We start from the raw sequence: 24,833 nt of genomic DNA, 5'->3' as shown, positions 1-24,833 counted from the left end.
AGCCCAGTCTTTTGTGACAGGGAGGTTCTGTTGCCAGGGCTCTGGTCAATGGTGAAGCAGTGGGATGTCGATGGCTGTGTCAGCTTCTTACTGTCTGTCTGGCTGCTTCATATTGACTGTCAGCTTCTTACTGTCTGTCTGGCTGCTTCATAATGACTGTCAGCTTCTTACTGTCTGTCTGGCTGCTTCATAATGACTGTCAGCTTCTTACTGTCTGTCTGTCTGCTTCCTATTGACTGTCTGCTTCGTACTGTCTGTCTGTCTGCTTCATATTGACTGTCAGCTTCGTACTGTCTGTCTGCTTCATATTGACTGTCAGCTTCTTACTGTCTGTCTGTCTGCCTCAAATTGACAGTGTCAGTTTCTCTGTTAATTTGTCTGTCGGTTAGTCAGTTTCTTGGCCTGTCTGTAATTTTTCTGTCTGTCCGTCTGTCTGCCAGTTTCTCTACAGGTACTGTATGTCCGTTTTTTCTTTCATTTTCTGTCTGTCAGTATTCCCGTCCTTGCCTGCCTGTCTGCACGTGGGACCGGACGTCTGTCTGTCTCTCTCCCTCTATAACTGAATCCCTCTTCAAGCAAATACGACATATGCCTCTTCTAGTTTCAGGGTCAGGTATACGGTCAACAGGAACGTACAATTACTCTGCCTAACCGCATCCACACAGTTAGCGCTACCAGGTTGAGATGACTAATTGCCGGATAATTGCATATCGTACCACATTACACACTGGTGTTAGATTTGATGCCGCCAATTAGTGCGAGGGGAAACGAGTTGGCCCAGTATAACGGTCGGTGTCACGGCATGAATTATATGGATGTAATTCTCCGCTCCGTAATCACACGGGTTAAAGGGGCAAGAAGCCAAGCTGCGCTGCAATGAAGGCCGTTGCACTGCACACTGGGATAACCGCAACCGCAATTACGTGCGGGAAATTTTCAGTGTGCAAAGTTCAAAACACGCTAGTTCGTGTACGCATAGAATCGGATCGCGCTGTGATTAAGCGAGAAACCAAAAACCCCAAAGAGACTCGTGGACGACCGCCCAAGCGCACACACCACCGGGCTAAGCATCTCTAATTGGACGAATCAGTTAGGAACAGAATCTGCACTGGTAGTCGTCAGGCTTAAAGGATAGATGTGGAAAAGATAGACAGGACATCCCTAATCTCTACTAGTCTAGTGAGATGGGCCCAGTGGGCTGTGGTCTAGTCTATCACACTCTTATCTCTTATCTGTAATGAGATCTGTGTTGAAGCTGTAGCGTGTGCGGGTGTGTTTCCGTTGCAACAAACAGCTAACACCCCAACCACCACTCGGTAACAGCTGTAAAATAGACTTGAGAAAGGCCGCTTACATGACTACTATAAAAGTGACTGGAGGGCTTTTAGTCTTACAAAGGCAAAAGGATGTTAGCGCCACACCGGCCAATGCAGTCACACAGAGAGGGATGAATATGAGAAGAGGGAATATTGAAGGTTGAAGAAAGGTGCAAAACAACTGCACAAGGGAAATTATTTTCTTTGTCAATTGGCATCGCAGTCCAATCCACATTCGATTCCAGCATATTTTTTTGCCGGGTTTTACACTTAGATTACAGTGTTTGGTGTTTTTAACCCTATCCAGTCAGAGCACTTCGTAATAAACGGCCCCTGGGGACAGGTGTCTGGTACACTGTGACCCAATAAGGGGTCAGGGTTGTAGAGTAAGTGGGTGTGACCCCTAAAGAATAGGCGGTGGTCTCTCGGTGGCTCCTCCCTTAACACCGGTCATCTTGGATCTTATTATCTTTTCCTTGAAAAGGGTGGGGAAAACAGGGGTAGCGGAGTTGAACTGGCAGGGGCCTCAGACCCAACCTTGGAGTGCTTTGTCCTCATGTTCTCTCTCCCTCTATAGCTTTTCCTCACTTACTCCCTTAATTCCTGTCTTTACAGGCTGGCTAATTAGCAAGACAGGGCCAATGGGTGGGGGGGGGGGGGGGGGGGGGCTGAGAGCACCGTGGATGGGACAAGACATTAGTCAAGAGGAGAACACATTCCAATGCCTGATGGCGAGTGTTTACAGGCAGAGAGGAAACAGAAGACTCTGCAGTGGCGGCTGGTGTGACAAACTGAAGACTGTGTGTCGCGCAAAGTTTGGCCCCCATTCCCCAAGACTCATTCAACTCATGCAGTCCACGAGACAGTTGGGGATGGGACGAAAGCATTCAAAAGGTGTATGTGCGGAATAAAAAAGTAGCTGTATTGACCTGAATGCTCTGGTGGGTAATCAGAGCGGAGAAGGGGAAACAAAACTGAGGACGAAAATAAAAAGGAGGAGAAAGGATGGGAAAGAAACCTGACCGAGGAGGATTCCTCTGTCTGGAGATCATGGCAATATGTGTCCTGTCTCTCTTTTGTGTTGGTGTACATTATTAGAGGCTGACCTGGCATCAGAGAGACTTGTGTGGGAGGGCGTGTGTTGGGGTCATTATAAAGTGTGGCCCCAGCCTCTGTTTGGGGACTCCACTCCCTGGCTTTGTTAGGGTCACACTCATTCACTGCTGCCCTCCGTGCTTCCTCTATTCAGCCATTCAGTATTTCTCTCTTTCAGTCCTTTTCCCTTTCATCCTTTCATTCTTCCCCCTCTCGCTCTCTTCCTTCCCTGTCCCGTTCTTCTGTGTTGTCCATGGCCCGGTAATGGGAAGAGAGCAGTGGTAGAGTCACAGGGCTTTATAATTGGACAATGTGACCTGGCTGACCTGTAACAAACCTTTTGTTCTGAGAGCCAAAAAGAGAAAGATATAGATAAAAAAATGAGATATTAATTAACAGACAGAATGAGATATATACAGAGACAGAAAATAAAAAGATACTGTAAAGTGAGATAGAGAGAGATACAGGGATATAGTGAGAGAAAGCAAGGCAGTAATTATAATATATATTGGGGGGGGGGGGATCCCTCCAATATTCAGATATGCTCAAAATGACCCCCTCAATATACTGACATAAAAATTATTAATAAAATAAAATGTGCTATGTTACAGGCAACCATGAAATGCCCTCTGAAATAATCATTAGCAAATGTAATCATAATCATAACTAAACTCAACAAATTGACATTATTATTACTACCCATTCTAGTATTACGGTTTACCGCAGTTCTGCGTGTGGTTAGTTCAGAGGTTCCCAAACTCGGGGTTGCGACCCCATGTGGGGTCACCTGATATGAAAATGGGATCGGGGAAGAATGTTTAAAAATGGACTCTCATAGCCTCAAATAAAAAATAACAATTATATAATTTTTCTTTACATGGTTGTGGTCGCAAACATTTTTAGATATCGAAATGGGGTCGTTGGCCCAAAAAGTTTGGGAACTCCTGGGTTAGCTGAAGTGGTGTCGCCGTACCCCAACTGAAGCCGTTGCTTGACTGCTGTTGGTAGATACAATCAATGTCAAACACTGTACTGTCTTGTCATATCATTATATTCAATTGTCTTAAAAAAGTTTAAACTAAATGTAGTATGAGTGTTACATAGGCTATATCACTGTCAATTGTGATAGTTTTAATGACAACATCAATACGTAATTTTGCGCTGGAAATGTTACTGTGGAAATAAATAAATTGTTGGAAATAAGTGTCAGCAATAGTATGTTGAAACAAAGTTTTTGTTGATAACGGGCCGATTGTGAGTGCTAATCAATCAACCATCACTAACGTTAGCTATCATAGCTAAGTTACCAGGAAAGTTAATTAGCCAGCGACCAACTATGGTGCTCATGGGTGTATTCAACTAACGTTAATGTCTTTATTACATTGTATTTGTCAAAGCCCACGGGAATTAATCATTTATGTGGAGCTGCATGTGTCCGTGTGTAATTTAGACAGTAGTAGTTTTCATTTATTGCATATTCATATAGAATACTGTATAGCTGTACTTGCTTAAGATAAATAGCATTATTAGTGTTTGTTTACAGTGCAATCAGTTTTATTTCAGTAAGCTTTAAATTACAGTGAGTGTCATCATGAATAAGAGGAAGGGTGGCAGTGACAATTGTCAGTTTTTTGGGCAGTAAAGAAGAAAAGTAAGTTGAGAGCAGTGAGAAAAGGAGTACCAGTCAGATGAGAGAAGTATAAAGTAGCACAAGAGGTGAGTCAATGTTTACTGATATAATAATAATTTACATTCAGATCTGAAATGGTTAGAAAGCCATTCCTGAACATCATGGTAAGAAACTCCTCTTGTTTACTGATAATATTTACTTCATGTTCTGTCTGGTGGAGACAGAGAGCATGAGGATGCCGACAGGGCAGGGAGAGCAGGTGACATGGAGGTGAGTGAGAAAAGGAGAAAATGTTGATGACTGATCTGTGTTGCTGTTGTTCTTACGAAATCATAATTAATGTTTGCACAACGGAGGTTAGGTTTAGGCACAGGTGCTACTGAGGTTAGGATTATGCACAGGTGTCTCTTAGGTTAGGTTTAGGCACAGTTGTTTCTGAGGTTGGGGTTAGGTCCAAGGGTGGGGGGCAGGGGAATATTCTGACTTTGGACTGGGGTAACCAACTAACTACAGGTCAGTGGCAGTGATGGTCTTGGAGTAACATTATTTATGATGTCGTGGGAATAACATCGACACGGCGATATCAGATTGTACAAATGTTGAGTGTCAGGAGTATTTTTTTCAGGGGGACCCCTACACGCCCTGGCAGATTTTGTCCTTCCCTATATTGACTCCATGGCTACAGCCTAGATAGAAAGAGACTGACAATGAGAGAGAGAGTAGTGTTTAACAGGTGTCTGTGAGGATGATGGGGTGGGCTACTGTGTTTTTGTTTAGCTAAACAAACTAGAGTCAGTGATAGAGAAATGGATTAGACTGAGTGGGTTGGAATTGCCTCTAATAGCCTGCCAACACTGTTAGAGAAGTCAGTGCTAGCACCTGTAAACAAAAGTGAACCTAGCCAGAATGCCAGAGAACAGATCTGAAAAACCAAAACAGAACTGGGAACAAAATTTATATTTGCAGTGTTCCAGAAGTATACCATAATTTCAAACCATGGGAAGTTGTAAATAACATATAGTGAGAATTTGTTTTCCCAGTTACAAAAATGACACAACGAAGCATCTATGCATAGCCCTCCTGCAGCTCAAAAATAGTCCACTTTGTATGTATCTAGTGATTTTGTAATTCAGTTAATTAGTAGATACTAATAACCTTAACACAACACAACATGATGCATGTTATCTTACAATGCCCATGGCTTCAAGACAAACTCCTTCACCTCCACCCTATCTCGCGCTCTAGCCGCTAAATGTCAGTGGCAGCCATCTACACTCCTAAAAAACATAAAAATAACCTTATATAGTTACATTGCTTTTGTGTAAAAGGTTCAGATTTCCTTTTTGCTGGTACCAGTTAAATGGGACAAATGTTTTGTTGTGGGGGTTGTTGAGAAGCTGAACATTCCAACCCCTGCAGAATGTTTTTAGATTTATAAATATACACAAATAGTGTCAGAAACCAATAGTGCAAACTCTCCTCGCCCCATCCACCTATTCCGCTCCACTCTATCTTCTCTCCTCCGCCGTCATCCCCTCTCTCCTTTCCTCTCCTCAGCCCAGGCTCGCGACAGCAGCCAGTAGAAAGGCATAAGGCGGCCATGATGAATCGGTACTTAGGCCTGTGGAGGCACACTCGCTCAATGGGCCGTGAATCTCCCTTCGCCAGCGTTAGCCGGCTGAGCGTTGAACAAAGTTAGTTGAATATTTGTAATATTAATGTGCCGACGTGTCGAGAGGCCATCAGCGCAGAACATAAAGGGATAATGCAAGATGATGCGGATCATCTATACCCCATATTTACACAATAGAGCGAGAAGACAAATGGATGGATAGCAGAAGTGTGGACGGGAAAAGGTAAGGAAGGATAGACAAATGTATAAATGGACGGATACAGACGCATTGATGGGCAAAGACATGAACTGATGTATACATAAATGGACGGATGGATAGGTAGATCGGTGGATAAATGGCTATTTGGTCCGTAGTTGCTTTTCTCCCTTCATGTCTTCGACAGAGCCGCAATATAAACTGTCAACACCGTCAAACCAGCCAGCTGTCCATCCTGCGTTTTCAATAGAGACAGCCACTCACCAGTTCTCAGCATATCCCTGTCCATTCCGTCCCAGAGTCCCCTGGGGGGTGACCATCCACAGAGCCGCAATGCGCTTTGCATAGGAATGGGCCACCATACAAAAGCTACAAGCAACAGCAATAAGCTTTCAGCGCGTTAACCAATTATAAAAGGATAAAAAAAAGACACAGCACAGCGCCTCATAAACTCAGACAGGCCTCTTTATAGACTCCAGACTGACATAAATCAATGGAGTAGCAAGTCTGCTTTAGCACAGAAAAACAAAATGCATCATAGCCTACCACATCGCCCTAGGGGACTTTTATTTTGACAGATGGACTTTTCTTTGATCTTGTTTTACAGTGTTTTATTTTTTTACACCCATGTATATCCACTTAAAAAGCTCTGAAAAGGGTCTGTGCACATTGCATTTTAAACTGCACCCGGACGCTAATCTAAACAAATGCTTCACAGAGACTTGGGAAAAGGTTTAAAAAGGCGGCCCGGTTCAAATCTTTCCCCTAACCACTACTGAGCCTTTTGGGGCAACTGTCACTTATGTCATCAATCACATCATATGTTTTTCGGGGCTGTCCCGAAGCGGCCCACAGCTTCACGTGAATGTGCAGCTCTTTTCTGAATTATTTTTTCACACTAATTGTCCCTCCCAGAAAAAAATGCTGACTTGAAAATATTCAATGGGATTGGTTGAACAACCAACTCATAAAAGCAAAAGAAAAGAACAGAATTGAGCCGCTTGTGTAATTGCAGCGTAAGTGATCTGTTTAAGCGAACACGTGCAGGCGTTCACATGCACGCCCCCTGGCAGGTACATACACACACAACGAAACAATACAAAACATACCATTCGCGATACACTAGCTTTCATCTCTGATTACCCATTCGGCGTTCACTACTCTTCCCTCCCAACCCTACTTTGCCTTCTCCACACTTACCGTCAATGAGGGGGAATTATTTCAGCATGAAATTGCATGCTCTCATATTCTCTTTGTTCTGTTTCCCTCCTATCTAACGGGCAATTACATCAGGCTCCATGCGGAGGCCATCTTGTTTCGCTGACCTCTAATTGATCGGCTGCCCGAACTGTTTCGGGCTTATACAACTACGCTTTAAGGTTACATTTCCCTGTTTAAATAATGGATTACACGGTCCATGAAATCCGATTTTGTGAAAACTAGAAAGACGGCGGTTAGCTTTCTCGTTTAAACTCTTTTCTGAGACTTCCCGTGGAGATGGGCAGGATTCCATTTTGAATCTCAGATTCTAGGTTAGCAGGGAACATACAGACAGCCTCTAATTCTCAGCCTCTCAGCGGCAATGTATGTATACCACTTCTCTGGTCATTATGCTCGGAGCATGGTTTTAGTCTGTCCAGGTGCATATTTATAAGACCAATTGACCAATAATTGTGTATGTACTCTATCTAAATTCAACAGAAAGGTATAAAAAAATCTGTTTATTTATTTTTCTACTTGTGGCAGGGCGTTTTTGTGTGTATTTTTCATTCCGCCCACAGTTTGCGATTTTCAATCACTGATAGAGAGCAGAGAGACAGAAAAGGAGAAAGAGAGACAGGGAAAGCTGGAGAGGAGAGAGATGAGCAAGAAATTGACTGAGAGAGATCGTGATGCTGACAAACACAACTCAGCAGGAAGTGTAATTTTTGAGCCCACTTAGACAGAGGAAGTCAGGGGGATTGTGCGAATTAGCGGTTGCCCACGTCTCCTCTGTTCAAAGGGGCTTTGTAGTGCCTACCCACCAGGGAAGAGGAGTGTGCTTGTGTGTATGTGTTTTCCGAACCCATGCAAACAACCCGAGCACTACACCTCCTCCAAAAACAACAGGGTACCTACGCTCCAATTACTCTCAGGATTGCAGGTAAATATAGTAGAGACAGACAGACTGACAGAACGGAGATCCATTCGGGGGGCAGTACACTATATCATTCCAGGACGCTTTGATTAACACATATTGTGCACATATTGTTTACAAGGGAACTGCAGACCTTTAGATGACCAACCTTTAAATAATTCATTGTGGGACATTGGCTCGTACTTCTGAGCTACCAGTAGCTCTTTTTTTTTTACTCTTTCCCAATATGTGGCAAAGATTTTTTAGAAAGGTTCATATACAATATGAGAATGATAATTACTGACTTTATTGACCATTGTTTTTAAGGTAAAATAAAAATGTTAATGAATTAGTTCAAGAAATAAAGGTTGGTATTTTTGTCAAATCACAGTGCATGTTTAACAGAGGGGTGTTGATTCATGGTGAATTGCGGTTCTATTCATGGTCCTCTATAAATGGACTGCTGTCTGTTTCATGAACTTTTCTGGAGTCATAAAATGAAAAAGACATCAACAAGCCTCAAAGGAGTAGCTTCATCTTTCAGTGAGTGTTACACAACAAAAAATATTTAGTTTTCACTACATTGTACCAAAACACTTTCAACAGTCAGCCAAACATCTCTATATGCCTAAAACATGGCTACATCAGTGATTTGTATTGTACCTTTGAGCAAACTTTGAGTTTATGACAATTCACTGAATACAACAAGAAACCTTTAAGATCTATTATCTATTATCATGTCCAATTCTGTTCGCTGGTATTGAATCCTTTTAAGTAGCACTGCCGGATTGAGGAATAACAGGAAACCTAGTAATATCTTGCACCTTTCTCGGTAATGGACAATCGGTCCATTTTCAAAAACATATTCTGAAACCTACGGTGTGGACCGCATTACGAATACAATGCCTGTGTTTTTTTTTTCTCAACCATTGTATCTCTGTCCATTTACAGAAACTGATGGAGGAACATCTGGCATATGTCTGTATTTCTCCATCTTCAGTTCTGGTCAAGGCCAAAGGCCCTTATGGTTTTCTGGGGGGCAAAATGGAAACATGGGAAACATGCATGGAGGAGTAAGATTTAAACAAAGATGTCAGTGGCCATTTTGTATGTACGAATTTGTTCACTGTTGAACTGCATCCTGTTTTTCAGTAGTTGTTTTGACAGGTTTCATCAGAACAATTATATAGTGACTTTACCAGGTGACTACGACTGAAATCCCATTCACAGAAACTACCTTGACAGATGGACTTTAACTGCCTTGCTCAGGGACAGAACAACATTGTTTTTCACCTTGCCAGTTAGGGATTAGCACAAGCAAATGTTCAGGTACTTGTCAGCTCTAACCACTAGCTCTCCTTCTGCCCAACAGCTCACCACTTCGCCCTCAGAGTACCTCTGCAGGTGAAAGATGAGATGGCATTTTCAGTTCTATACAGGGAGTGGAAATTTGACTTCCCAATCCTTATCAGCCTGGTTTGCAATCACAGCCTCTGTTATTGATAAGAGGGGCCTTGCCTAGGGATGGGTCTGAACCAGATACAGTTTAAATAGGATCGAAACGCCAGAGGTAGAAGTTGCCCTTCACCACTGGTCTTGGATCGGATTATCCAAGCCTGAACCATAACCTTCCCTATTTGTGGAAATAAAACCAGATCCTGTCTCAGTTGTTAAGAAAAGGTTTTAATGAATATGCTCCTCAAAGTCATCTGTCTCCATGGCCAATGACAGTCGGCGGAGCAAGCAACGGCGGAATAGTGTGCAGAGGTGCGAACGCAAATAGGCCCACGCGCACAGCCCTCACATCGACGTATTGACCGTAGCAGATGGGCATCAATCAATCTTATCTCTGCTCCACACCTTCTCCCTCACACATCCAAAAATGGCACTCTGCTGGGAGGGCTAAGCACGCCATATTATCGCCAAAGACCTTGAGCTCATTTCATACTTGGTGCGTGTGTGTGTGTTAGTGTGTCTAAGTGTCTGTGAAAGTGTGAGAGAGAGAGACTGAGTGTGGGAGTGTCAGTGCCACAGGTTATGTTAGGTAACCAGTGAATAACAAAAAAAAAAGGATGTCAGAAACAGAATATGCCCTGAAGCAACTAAACACTTGTTTTTAGAAACAGACCAATTTTCTCACCTTCCAAGCCTTCCCTTTCAACAGTAATGGATTCAATTTTAATTATTTGTTGGGAAAATCAAGCAAGGTTCTACATCTTTATAGAATGACACAACACATTTCAACGGTATTACAGCGGCATTTGACAAGTAAGCTGTTTAGGAATCAATGACAACGCGTCCCACTATAATGCTTGAGATGCATTTGATCAAAGAAAGACTACAGTGCACTGCCCTTCAGAAAATGCATGAAATACAATCAATACCTTACGTCTCACAAAGCCATGTCAAGTACGAGAGAGCTGTGAAATCAGTTGTGCACCATCACAACAAAGCTTAAAAACACACTCTCCTTATACACCTAAAATACATTTACCATACAGCCTGTGTTCGCATAAAGCTTGTGTAATATGATATACTGCAAATATTCAGTCCCTTTGAAGTTGGAAAATATGAAAAACTATTTATTATTTACAATTCCCAAGTCCAGGGCCTTTAGGTTCATGACGAATTAAATTCCCAAACCATGAATGGTTGACTGTTCAGAATAACTAAATTGATATTAATTCCGATGCAAACCCAATCTTGTATTTTCAAGGTTTGTTTAGCTAGGTCTTGGGAATGATAGTGAACATTATGCTGTAAAAGAAAGACAGTGGCCTAGGTTGGTCCAGCAGTCTATGCAGATGACACTGATCTTGAATTTGGCCCACTGTTCTTTTAGCAAAAAAAAACCCTCTTTCCTTTAACTTACCCTAACGTATCTATGTAAAAGAAAAAAGCATAAAAATGCCAGGAAAAATGTAAAACAACTAAAATAGGAAACTATTATGGTCAGACGTTTTTCCCAAGTTGATTTTCCCGGGGAGAACTCCAGACAGTAGTTTGAATGCTCAGACAATTCCACCATTACAGGGCACATACCCATGACGTTTCCTTACCTCGGCAGACATTCCCGTTATCTGTCTCGAACCCAGCCTTGCAGGTGCAGCTGCCAATAGGAACCATCCACTCTCCATCTCCGTTGCAGTATAGCTTTATGGGCACGTCCACCTCCTCCGAATTAGGGATGCAAATCCCTCTGGCGATGACCAGCGAGGTACTCTCAGCACCCGTCATGGTCTCTGGGAAGATGGCGAAGTTCTGCACTACGCTAGGACACTTCTTATAAAACACCCTGACGGACAGAAGCGACATGCAAGCCCCATAGTCCTGAAAGGCCAGGTAGAACCCATTCTTCGACAGTGGGCCGAAGCTCCGGACTTCCGTGTTGACCTTCATCAATCGTCCCCCAAAATCCACCTGAGAGAAGCTCTCGTCGGCGGCGATGGTGTCCACCTTCAGGTAAGGGGCCTGCATCCAGAAATCAGTTCCCTTGGTGGCAATGACCACGTCTGTCTCATAGTAGTAGAGGTTGAAGGTCTCCTTGCAGGAGCCAGGGACGTTGGGGATGGAGCTGCAGTCCCGCACCGTGAAGCGCATCTCCACGTAGATCCTCTGAGCTCCGTGGCGGTCAATGAAGGTGGTAAGGAGCCAGTTGTTCTGGCTGGGTTCGAACACGTTGCACACCTGGTAGGTCCGGATGGTGTTGAGGTTCTCATCGTAGCCACTCACCTCTTCCCACTGAGACAGAAAAGAAATTAGATGGAGAAAAGAGAAAGGTGTTCGGTTAGAAAATTATTTTGCAGTCAGAACACAGCTAACTGTTCGGCACTGTGATTCCAAGAAAGAAGGTCGCTCAGCAAGTATAAACTCGGGTGTTTCTTTTAACATATTTCATAAGACTGCTGGACCACCCTAGGCCATGAAACTGTGAATTTTAAAGACAGAATTGTGGCAAGATGTGAAGAATTCTCTGCTGTTCCAGTCACGAGCTGGGGGCATGACATCAAGCTGGGGAGGGAGTTGGTGCCCAACTTTCTCTATCCACAGTTTCCAGCTGAGTCAGTGGTCACCAGCAGCTTACGTTGCTACCCACACCAGCATTAGCAAGGGTTCCGTTCTGTATTATTGTAGTTCTGTGTGCGTTGTTGCCAACGTCAGCACTCTTCCATATGTCATCAAATCTGACAGTATCATGTCTGTTTTATCACTAACACCTTTCCTGTAGATTATCAAGTTATTGTATCAGTGTAACATCACAAAATCTAGCTTACGTTCATATTTGAATAGCTGCATATAGTACGCTCCACTGCTCCCCCATTACAGTCATGTACAGGGTATTTTTGTATGAAATCTTATCTGTATCCATTAATATCATTCATGGTTCCTCCCTACTTGTTTCACAAACCTGTACATTCCTATTCTACAGTTTTAAGGTGACAGTAGTCCATTTATGCAGTTCAAAATATGCCATTACTTTATATGGGGAAATTAGTTTGCCAAAAATTCTTACACTTTCTTGTTTGCTAGCTTCGACCCGTCTTTCTTGATGATAACCATCAATCATGAACAAGCAAATATAGCACTCTTGCCACCTAGTGGCACAGTTTATAATACAGCCTATTATGTATATTTTCCCGCCACATATTATGTATGCCTTTTCCTATAATGTTTACTACTACTACTGTACACATATTCCATAGAAAGCATATTCTATTTACTTCATGCATAGTCCTTATGCCTTATTTCTATTGCATTATGCCATTACTTTAACATAGCTCCAACCACAATAAATATATGAATATTTTGATGATTAGTGAGGTGTTAGCGACTGACAATGTGAACATTGACGTATTTGGCAATCAGTCTCCTTATGCAACTTCTCATGGCTTCACATTTAGGGGCGCCTGGTTTTTGACAAGGATAACATGTCTGCATGTCATGTTGAATGCCCATCGTTGATAAGTCAGTTTTTAAATGGTCCATGCAAAAAATGGCTCTGGAATGATTTTACTAACAAAGACAGTTGAACCACACACGAGCAAATTCATTTTCAGCATGTTGCTCCAGTCTGTATGCGGTGCGCGTGTTTGATCATCTGCAGATAAGCCCTACACTCAGCTTACATGTGCACCATCCTCAGTGTGTCAACTGTATATGTTACACTGCAAACCTAAACAGAGCACGCCTGGAGCAAGAGTCAAACTCTTCTTTAGGGACCTACTGGGTTCAATATTGGTGAGTGGAATTAGATTGGGGAGTGACTAATACACATAATTGATGACAAAACATGCCTGGTGCTTCTACAAATGCTACTAATAGAGCATCTCATGCATCTCATGTAGTGTGTTCATGTTCTTGTGGTTGAGTGAATGATTTAAGCATCCAAAAAGGAAAAAATCTATCATTTCTGGTGATGATGTGAGTGACTTGATTGTTGGTTTGTGAACACACATCTGTTTATAGAAAGTTATAAACTGTATGATAACACATTAATAGAAATATGGTTTGATGTAGAACCAATTACTTTTGTAGAACCAGTTCTTTCTATGTGTTCTAAATCCAATGACAGGATCATGGACATAAACATTATGGTGCAGCTGACATTCTGAAAGGACAGTTGCCTGACTTCACATTACGTTCAAAAGTTTGCGGTCACATAGAAATGTCCTTGTTTTCAAAAGAAAAGCAAACGTTTTGCCTGTTAAAAGAATATCAAATTGATCAGAAATTACAGTCTGAAACAAATAAATTTCTTCTGAAACTCATCAGGCTATTCTTGTTCTGAGAAATTAAGGCCATTCCACGTGAAAAACATAAGATCTTGTACAACCATGCGTACTACTCCCATCACAGAAAAGCACTGTCTCTAACCAGAATAGAAAGACAAGTGTCTAAAAGAATATCTAAAACTTACCCTTAACCCAAACCCATTTTAACACACTCTGAAATACAATTTTGTTTTGCATTTCAGAAGTGTCTGTTCAGCCTTTTCCACCTGAACTAAGCAGTTGATGGAAGTGGGACATTTTCTATGAATACGGAAATGGGAAATATGTTTTATATAAAAATATATTGTGTTGCTCATAAGACTTCCTGAAATGGCAGTTCCCTGTCGACCAAGAGTTTAGAAAAAGAGCATTATGTAGAGGTAGAACAGTAACAGGTTGCACTGGTAGTCCAGATCCATGTAAAGAAATCCTGGTTTACGCAGAACCAATTCACATTGTAGAACCAGTTCTTTCAAAGTTTTTTTTTTTTTAATCTGCGAAACGGGCATGATAACTGTCGTGCTGACACGACAGCTCTCTGTAGATTGTACTTACAGTTGTGCTCATAAGTTTGCATACCCTGGCAGAGATTGTAAAATTTTGGCATTGATTTGGAAAATATTACTGATTGTGCAAAAAACCTGTCTTTTATTTAAGGATAGTGATCATATGAAGCCATTTATTATCATATAGATGTTTGGCTCCTTTTTCAATCATAATGATAACAGAAATCACCCAAGTGGCCCTGATCAAAAGTATACATACCCTTGAATGTTTGGCCATGTTACACACACACACAACGTGACACACTGGTTAAAATGGAGATTCATTTCCCACAACTGTGCTTTTTAAATTGAAATTACTGTCTGTGTGTAAATAGTCAATGAGTTTGTTAGCTCTCATGTGGATACACTGAGCAGGCTGGATACTGAGCCATGTGGAGCAGAAAAGAATAGACCAGCATAACAAGGTAATGGAACTTTATAAAGATGGAAAATTATATAAAAAGATAACCAAAGCCTTGCACATGCCAGTCAGTACTGTTCAATGACTTATTAAAAAGTGGAAATTCGGGGATCTCTTGATACCAAGTCAAGGTCAGGTAGACCAAGAAAGATTTCAGCCAAAACTGACAGAAAAATTGTTCGGGATACAAAGAAACACCCACAGGTAACCTCCGGAGAAATACAGGCTGCTCTGGAAAAAGACGATGTGGTTGTTTCAAGGAACACAATACGACGATACTTGAACAGAAATGAGCTGCATGGTCGAGTTGCCAGAAAGAAGACTTTGCTGCACCAATGCCACAAAGGACTGCATGTAACAAAGGACTACATGCTGTCATTGATGCTAAAGGGGGAAATTCACAGTATTAAGAACTAAGGGTATGCAGACTTTTGAACAGGGGTCAGTTCATTTTATTCTTTATTGCCATGTTTTGTTTTATGATTGTGTCATTCTGTTATAACTTACAGTTGATTATGAATCCCATAAGAAATAAAAGACATGTGTTTTGCCTGCTCACTCATGTTTTCTTTACAAATGGTACATACATTACCAATCCTCCAAGGGTATGCAAACTGTACACTTCTGGGGCACAAATCTTGTAATAATTTTCATTCAGATTACAGTATCAGATTGAAATTACAATATTAACTGTAGAAACTGTTTGTATCGGAATGGAACAATGAGCAAAATATCTATTAGTTAAAGACAGCTTTAAAAATATTGAGAGGAAGAATTTTATGGTCTGGTAACTTCTATTTTAGCCTAGATAAAACTCCAAAATCACATTGTTGTAACATCTCCCTTGGAGGTGTCAGTCATTTTTGCCGGACCGCATAAACGGAGCCGGCCAAAAAGAGTGAATGTCTCTTGCTGAGTGAGTGAGTGGGTGAGCGAGTGAGTGGAGTGAGTCAGTGAGCGAGTGACTACCCTCAGTGTAGTGTTTAGAGACGTTGACTGCAATGCAGGCGACCAGTGTTTGAGCCTCGCCACAGACAAAACATAATACGCATTAGGATTTGTTCAGGATAGACAAAAACGTCGCTAGTTACAACCTTCAGTAGCTACATTATTGTAAGCCTAAAATTAAAATGTTTAGTTATATTGTGACTATTTCTGGGGGATTTTCGAAGTACACATCCATGCATGTTTTGGAGTAATAGCCTATAGATCACAACCCCTTGCGCAGTAAAAAAGAAGGGGTTTCTACAATTCTCTTGATGAAATAGTCAGTTATCGTCATGTCATTCACAAATGAAAGAAAAACAAACCTTGTTGTGCCATGGAATGAAATAGCTGTGTAAAGTTCATCTTCAGTCTTGCTAGCAATTGCTCAATTCTTATGACTATTCCATGTAGTACGTTAGTAGATACTTGTAGGTCTATTTCTGTCTGAAAAAATCCACAGTTCATAGATGCTATTTGTGGTGGAAGTAAACATAATGTTAGTCACTTTAACACAATGATTAATGGTGTCTAGCCTCTTAATAATAAGTACCCCAAATCTGGGGTACTAGAACCTTTAGAATCCTTAGAACCTTTAAAATATTTCTTCAGTAGTTGCTTATCTTCCTCTCTGGCAGAGTATAGCATATCTGCTATTGGTCTCAATACCATTTATGGGCATACAGACTTTTATGACCCCTTCACTCCCCTCCCCTCCCTTCCGTTTTCCTTGAAGCTAATGCTAAGTTAGCGTAGCTTAGCATAGCTTTAGGTTGGATTGACAAGTCTAGTAGCCAATTAGATTGTCCCTTCAGTGGTAGGCTGATTTCCCAGGCGAGCGAGAGCCTCTCTATGGATCCTCGTTGCGCAACAGGTCGAAGGTCGCATGGAAAGTCACTGGGATGAGAATGTTGTGTTTTTACTGTAAAAAATGGCTTTTTATACTAAACATTACAGATGTATATCAAACAGTGGAATGATGTAATTTAAAGATTTGAAGTAAAGGGACACTTGGAAACGGCCCTTGACACCACTTACTAAAATTGCTGCCCAGATCTAGTACTTATGTCTATCAATCCCCAATTTTTTTCTGATAATGTTGACATGTTTGGGTAACCATAGGATGTGTGTAAAGCTGGTTATATAAATATTTGAGTTTTAGCCTGTCCAAGAAAAATTTAAAAGAATGTTGTGTGTTCTAGCTTGTGCCTGAAAACCTTTCTTCCAATCTACATTCTGCTGAATTCCTCATAATCTCCCATGTGTATTTTATACACAATACCTTCACTGTGCATATCCTGAAAACATATGTGCACATAAATTGCAGTTATAATGGGCAAGGGGAGTATAGGCGGAATTCTCAATTTCTTCATTTATTTAGCTATATATTCAAACTTGGAGTGATGTTAATGATCGAATGTCAAGATGCAATTTTCTGGTGAGGCAGTATGTCCCAATCGGCCCCAATACTGCCATACTAGCTTACTATATACAAGACAGTATGTACTTCATCATCCGCAAAGTATGTACTTCTAGTACGTAGTATGCAATTTGAGATTCAGCCAATGCTTTCGAATTCCTTGTAGTTCACATATTCAACAGCTATTCAACTGTTATTGTATGGACGACCATCTACAGTAACCTTTGTACAAGAGTACACTTTAGTTCCATTAATAAACGTTCTGTTACCCACATTATTTCAGCAAAAATGTAATGGCTGGGAGAAAAGTTGCATTTGGAAACTATGTGGAGTAAGAAGTACTACCAGAAAACCTTCAATGGTTTGACCAGGGTTCAATTCCCCTCTCAGATGTTAAAATTTTTGTCTCAGAAATATTTATCCACTTTTCAGCGGTCGCACAACAATATATATCCATTCTGTAATAACATGAATAACATATATTTAAGAGAATAATTATATTACGTGACACTTTTATACTGTTATTGTTTTTTAAGAAACGAATAACACTTTTTTTCAGACCGAGTACAAGTACGATTACTTATATTTGGGTACTAGCCAATACCGAGTACCGCTAACATGTACTCAAAGCTGCACTAGGTAGGATGTTTTCAGTAAAAAAACATATGTTTTGTCCACTATAAACATGTTGTTTCCACGATTCTCTCTACTTTTCACTGACTTTTCCAAGTAGTAAGATACTAGTAGGCCTATTTCAACCTAATAGGCTATTAAAACGGCCAGTGGCAAAAGCCACACAGTTCATTGATGCTATTTGTCATGGAAGTAAACTTCATAAGAAATGTTAGTCAGTTTAACACACTGCTTAGTGGTGTCTAGCTAAATATTCAAACTTGTCGTGATGTTAATGCCTGGAAAAATTATCTAATGTTGAGGTGCAATTTTATGACAACTTGTGTATCCCAATTGGTCCCAATACTGGCATACAGTGTCCGAAATTTACTTTTTGGCTCACCTGCCAAAGGGACTGGAAGATGAATAAATCCACCAGTCAAGCATATGTTATACTGGCCAAAGTAATAATTTCCTTTTCGTGTCATGTATACATTTATTTCAGTACATTTCATAGAGATAATAATGTATTTTGTTGAATACAAACTTTTTATTTCCAATGACAAATTAGTTGTTTCTGCTTTTATCTTCACCATACTGGCCACACACAGAACAACTAGTCACCACAGCCTCAGCATTATACTGCACCCAGCCTCTTGAAACTCTATCTCCAAACCTCAAATTCTCACAAAAAGTATATTTTTCCATGTGATGCTACAAACATGTTTTTTATTAATTGCAATAATGTCATCCCTTTTCATCAGTCTCCCTTTCTTGTCAACTAAACATTATTTGACAATATTTATTGAACATAATTCTCTACTAACCTAATTACTCCTTCTCAATTAATCATTCTTTAAAAGTGTTCACGAATCCCCTCCCATATTTACAACACAATCCCGCTCCAAACCTAATGAGCAAAAGCAAATGAACAAGAACATAAAAAAATATTTATATTAGAAAGGTTCTCTACATTAACTTACTTGAGCTCTAACCATTTCGGAAATGTGCTCCAACTTATAATATTCTTGACCTTATATATAGTATTATTTAAATAGTAATTTGTTTAATTTATATTTTACCCCACATCGTTTTCCCAATGCATCTTCATTGGTCAACCAGACTAGGCAACATCAAGAGTTCCGATCTGTTTACGTTGCAGGTTTGCGACCAAGTTTGAAAATGAGCAGACAAACCCAGCAGAATAGAGAGCGAGAAACTTGCTAACATGCTAAGTCTATGAAAAAACAATAGCATTGCTTTCTTGTAGCCTACAATGTTAGGTGGTGCTTGGATGCTGTTTTCATGTAAACCCACGCAAATGCAACATAGCACTGTTGAAAAGAAAAGATGAATACTGCTGTTATTCCCATATTAACTGCAGATACACTGCCAACAAGTGACTTTCATTTATTTGGGTAAAAGACATACGACAAAACTATCAATCTGGCAGAGAAAAACATGTTTAAATAACATGATTGCTTAATAACTTTTCCATGAATTGGTAAAGAAGCATCTTCATTTTAATTTAGCAGATATCTGTTTAAATCTGAAAAGTCCCACAATGCAAACAAATGAGTGTGTTTTTGAAGGACCCATTTAAATAGTTTGATCACATGACAATTATTTCCTAGTAAGATACATGAATAATTTTTGTAACTAGTATTTTAAGTAGTGTCTGACCATATATTTTTTCCTCTTACTTTTACCATAGTATATTACAAATAAAAGTACTTTACTTCAGTACAGACATTCAGTACTCTACCCACCCCTGCATATTAGTGCTACACTAATATAATATGTCATGTTCTATTCCCTGTTTTCTGAAAGGCTACAGTAGTTCCTGTAGCTGCCCTCAGCGTCTCGCCCCGCTTATAGTGTGCGGCCACCCGACATTCTAGACCCCGCAGAGCACCCTCAAAACATTTCCAGCATCTGTTTATAAAGAAATAGACATCAAACACAACTTTAAAGCTGTAAGCTAGGTGCTTTATGTTGCTAAACTACTTTTTTAAAGTAGCTCTAATGCAGGAAAACGTTATATAAATCTTAAACAACTTGACTAATGAAAGAGACCTATAGACCAACAATAACAAACTGTATAAAGAGACAGACCAGCTAAAGACTAGGAACAAATCATTTAAGTAGGAACACCAGCCACCTACACCAGAGAAACCAGCTAAAATACAGCTATAACAACCTGCCTTCAGACCAGTTTCAGGCAACCCTGCATCTCGAGAATTAGGTTTACAGTATATACAATGATTGTGTAAAATGCGATTATGTTTGGTGTTGCAATATGAGAAGGCCTGTTGAATCTCATACTGGACCCTAGGGGCAGTTGTGAAGTTATTCATAGTTAAATAGAGCGGCTGTTTGCTATGACGTTGTGGTGGACGGGCAGTGACAATTTCTTCTGTGTTGAAACATGAACCTTCATCATAACCCTAACTTATGCACAGTGATGCTTAACCTCAAACCTAAGTTAACCTTGAATATAATTCGTAACAAGATATTCTTAATTTTGAATCGATTATCTTAATGATCAAAATAATAGGGAAACATTAAAGTCTAATGTAGAAGCGAGTAGTTACGGAGCAATTGCACTGGGTGTATGTTGATATTAAATGTAACAGCCCTGGTGATATGTTCATACTGGACATAATCGTTTTACAAAATTGGAATTCCTGAGATGCAGGGTTGGATTCAACATAGCAATAAAAGGTGAAAGAGATTGGACCATAATGAACTACCACAACAGCTTTTACAAACATTTTCAAAGAAATACCCTAGACAAGATAGAGGAACCTTTGGAGAATTATGATTTTTAAATTTTTACAATCGCCAACTGTAGGATTGTGTAGCGATCAATTTTAGGATTTACAGGGGAGAAGGAGAACTGATCCTACTCACTTGGCACAATAATATACTGCCCGAAAATATTTGCTGATTTTGTACGTTTGCTCACTGACAAAGAAATGACCAGTCTATAATTTTAACGGTAGGTTCATTTGTGAAAGTGAAAAAAAAAAGAAAAATGAATGTAAAACTTTTTTTAATCTTAATTTGGTATGCCCATTGGTGATTAGAAACCTATAGTGGTCACTACACGCAACTTCAAATCTTGAACATCATCTGCTAGTAGTAATTAAGGAAGGAGTAGACCATGACGAGGACCGAACACACATATGCCAATATGGAACAGTCAAGGACAGAGAACAAAGTGGCAAGTAAAGATGATCATGTCCATAACAATGCCACACCATGCCAAGTTTTAACAGATGAGAACGATGAGGCACCAGGCTTTAAGGGCAAACCAGAAGCTCACTTGTCACACTCTGATAACTCAGGTAGGAGATCCTCCATAGCATGTTGTTGTTTGTTCACCTACTGCCTGGGATCATAGGCATGGGTCTCCAACACATGAATGTAATAGGTGGGATAAAAGATTGTAAAGCCAGCAACAGCAAACTGATTAAGTAAAAATATGAGTTACATACAAGCTACAACAACATCACCAAGGACCAAGCTACTACAACCTGACTAAAGAAAGAGACCAAATGACAAGAGAAAGACATGAACTTCAGAAAACCTTTTCTGCTTTAAAATGATGATGAAGTAGCTAACATTCAAGATAAAGTCTATCTAATACACAATGAACAAGGAGAGAGACCTGTTGAAGAGAGAGAGATGGGCTACAGAGGAAACTTGCTGAACTAAAAGAAAACGGGTCTGAAAGTTTTCACTGACCACAGCCTACTGGACAGGAATACAACATGATAATGGTGATGGGGATCCAGATTATAGGGAAGTGCTGAAATCTGTCCTAATTCGATATGGAAAGATTTTTCATGTGCTGCCTCTGTTAATTGGGTCTACAAGATGACTGTTTAACGTTGTTAAATTAATGCATGTACAGTGGGGAGAACGATTTTGCAGGTTTTCCTACTTACAAAGCATGTAGAGGTCTGTAAATTTTTTTAATGATTTTTAAATAATTAATTTGCATTTTATTGCATAACATAAGTATTTGATCACCTACCAACCAGTAAGAATTACGGCTCTCACAGACTTCTTAGTTTTTCTTTAAGAAGCCCTCCTGTTCTCCACTCATTACCTGCATTAACTGCACCTGTTTGAACTCGTTACCTGTATAAAAGACACCTGTCCACACACTCAATAAAACAGACTCCAACCTCTCCACAATGGCCAAGACCAGAGAGCTGTGTAAGGACATCAGGGATAACATTGTAGACCTGCACAAGGCTGGGATGGGCTACAGGACAATAGGCAAGCAGCTTGGTGAGAAGGCAACAACTGTTGGCACAATTATTAGAAAATGTAACAAGTTCAAGATGACGGTCAATCTCCCTCGGTATGGGGCTCCATGCAAGATCTCACCTTGTAGGGCATCAATGATCATGAGGAAGGTGAGGGATAAGCCCAGAACTACACTGCAGGACCCGGTCAATGACCTGAAGAGAGCTGGGACCACAGTCTCAAAGAAAACCATTAGTACCACACTACGCCGTCATGGTTTAAAATCCTGCAGCGCACGCAAGGTCCCCCTACTCAAGCCAGTGCATGTCCAGGCCCGTCTGATGTTTGTCAATGACCCTCTGGATGATCCAGAGGAGGAATGGGAGAAGGTCATGTGGTCTGATGAGACAAAAATAGAGCTTTTTGGTATAAACTCCACTCGCCGTGTTTGGAAGAAGAAGAAGGATGAGTACAACCCTAAGAACACCATCCCAACCGTAAAACATGGAGGTGGAAACATCATTCTTTGGGGATGCTTTTCTGCAAAGGGGACAGGACAACTGCACCGTATTGAGGGGAGGATGGATGGGGCCATGTATCGCGAGATCTTGGCCAACAACCTCATTCCCTCAGTAAGAGCATTTGAAGATGGGTCATGGCTGGGTCTTCCAGCATGAGAAAGACCCGAAACATACAGCCAGGGCAATTAATGCTTCGTAAGAAGCATCTCAAGGTCCTGGAGTGGCCTAGCCAGTCTCCAGACCAGAACCCAATAGAAAATCTTTGGAGGGAGCTGAAAGTCCGCATTGCCCAGCGACAGCCCCGAAACTTGAAGGATCTGGAGAAGCTCTCTATGGAGAAGAGGGCCAAAATCCCTGCTGCAGTGTGTGCAAACCTGGTCAAGAACTACAGGAAACGTATGATCTCTGTAATTGCAAACAAAGGTTTCTGTACCAAATATTTAGTTCTGCTTTTCTGATGCATCAAATACTTATGTCATTCAATAAAATGCTAATTAATTACTTAAAAATCATGATTTTCTGGATTTTTGTTTTAGATTCCGTCACTCACAGTTGAAGAGTACCTTTGATAAAAATTACAGACTTCTACATGCTTCGTAAGTGGGAAAACCTGCAAAATCGGCAGTGTATCAAATACTTGTTCTCCCCACTGTGTATATATATGTGTGTGTATAAATCAGTTACACTTATTCACCACAAATCGAAAAAAGCTATTGCTATGCTGCACTAAACGAAAAATGCATTTCACTAAAATGGAACAATCATTTTAACACAAGGTCTTTCAAAGAGTCATTGATCTTTTATAAAACTTTTATAAATGTTATATACTTTCTTGGCAACATTCTCTAGGCTACTACTTCTTTCTGCAAGGCAGCCTCAACAGTCACAACCTGTTACAATCCTCACACGAAACCATACAAAACTTTGCCCACTTCTGTAGTCTGGACCATGGTTAGGAGTGCGGCAAATCGCTTTCTCGCATTATAGAAAGATAATAGTATTTCAAGTTCACGTTAAGGGAAATGTATTTTCTTGTACGTTTTTTCTGACCGGACTCCACCATGCTTCATGTATCGACTGAAATTACATAGTCAATAGGGCTAATTTGGATACTTTATATGGGTAATTGTAGGCATTCTTTGGGCGGAGACTGTAAGCTCATTCACATATGCAGAAGTATAGTATGGGTCTAATTTATCAACAGAAGCATGCGTATATGTTGCGTACGCCAGTTTGATAAATGCCAATAATTTTGTGCACACTCAAATCGGAAGATTTCCACATACACCAGAATTCTGTTAGAAACATACGCACAATTGATACATGACGCCCCAGGGATGGAGACCAATTGAAGAGGGAGAGTGATGTGCTTCTTGGATTAAAAGAAAACGGGTCTGAAGTTGTGTGTGACGCAAATAGAAACAGGATCTGTGAGCAGAAAATGTTACTTTTACAAGTGGCATGTATTGATTGGTAGAGGTGGACAGAGGACTTCTCTTGGTTGAATATGTAATAATCTTGCTTAAGAGCCTTCAGTCCAGTTAGAGTATTAGAATATAGACCAGGTAGGTGTTTGTGTCATGTCATAGCATTTATGATGTTGAATACAGGACTGCAACATCGGTGTTGATGTTCTTGCTGTCATGGTAAACACGTTCACATTCTATTCATCGGATCTATACAGCCTATCGCCTAGATGTACTCCCTATAGCAGTTTTTAGCACTGTAACAGCTGCTGATATAAAAAGGGCTTTATAAATACATTTGATTGTTTGATATAGCAGACATGCAAAGATTATTGGTTGAAATGTATAGAAGACTGATTTAAGGAAACGCTGCCACAATCACACCTTGCTTGGGACTTATAGTAAACACTGAAATAAACACAAAAACTGTCTTCTACCACTAGGTTTTTTTTTGCCTTCTCTATGTAGGACATGCATTCTGTAAATATTTTGTAATTCATCAATCTTAAAAAAAAAATGTATTTAAAAATGGGTAGGCTATGAATATGTACCAATGAATATGTAACAGTACCATTTTGGTCCTGACCAAAAATGCATAGTGGATGAGGTGGGCCTAGGGTAACCAGCCCCGTTTTTCCAGGGACAGTCCTGACTTACTTAAAAACAATTGTGTTTTGTCCCGTATTTTCATTTGGTCCTGTTTTTTGATTGGTCCGAAGTACTGCCCATCCAAATGAGACAGGTTATCATGATTTGCCATGCTTGTCAGTCTTAAAGTATCTCTTTTTATAGTCTAACCATAATCCAATCACATTTTACTTCTCATAAGCTGCCAAGACAAGCACCT

The 24,833-nt window shown here is 40.4% G+C and overlaps 1 protein-coding gene across 2 annotated transcripts in view; it reads right to left on the bottom strand.

Annotated features, from left to right (window-relative positions):
* LOC105018039 (ephrin type-B receptor 1) overlaps positions 1 to 24,833 on the bottom strand; it is a 249,021-nt gene that overhangs the window by 128,612 nt on the left and 95,576 nt on the right. For both annotated transcript variants that reach the window (XM_034291392.1, XM_020045462.2), the window contains exon 3: positions 11,046 to 11,727. In XM_034291392.1, the coding sequence (XP_034147283.1) occupies positions 11,046 to 11,727 (682 nt within the window). The remainder of the gene's footprint in view (positions 1 to 11,045; positions 11,728 to 24,833) is intronic.

This window comes from Esox lucius, chromosome 3, assembly GCF_011004845.1.
Source record: "Esox lucius isolate fEsoLuc1 chromosome 3, fEsoLuc1.pri, whole genome shotgun sequence".
In the NCBI taxonomy this organism is placed as follows: domain Eukaryota; kingdom Metazoa; phylum Chordata; class Actinopteri; order Esociformes; family Esocidae; genus Esox; species Esox lucius.
The sequence above is the reverse complement of the archived record's forward strand: the minus strand, read 5'-3'. Positions and strand labels throughout refer to the sequence as shown.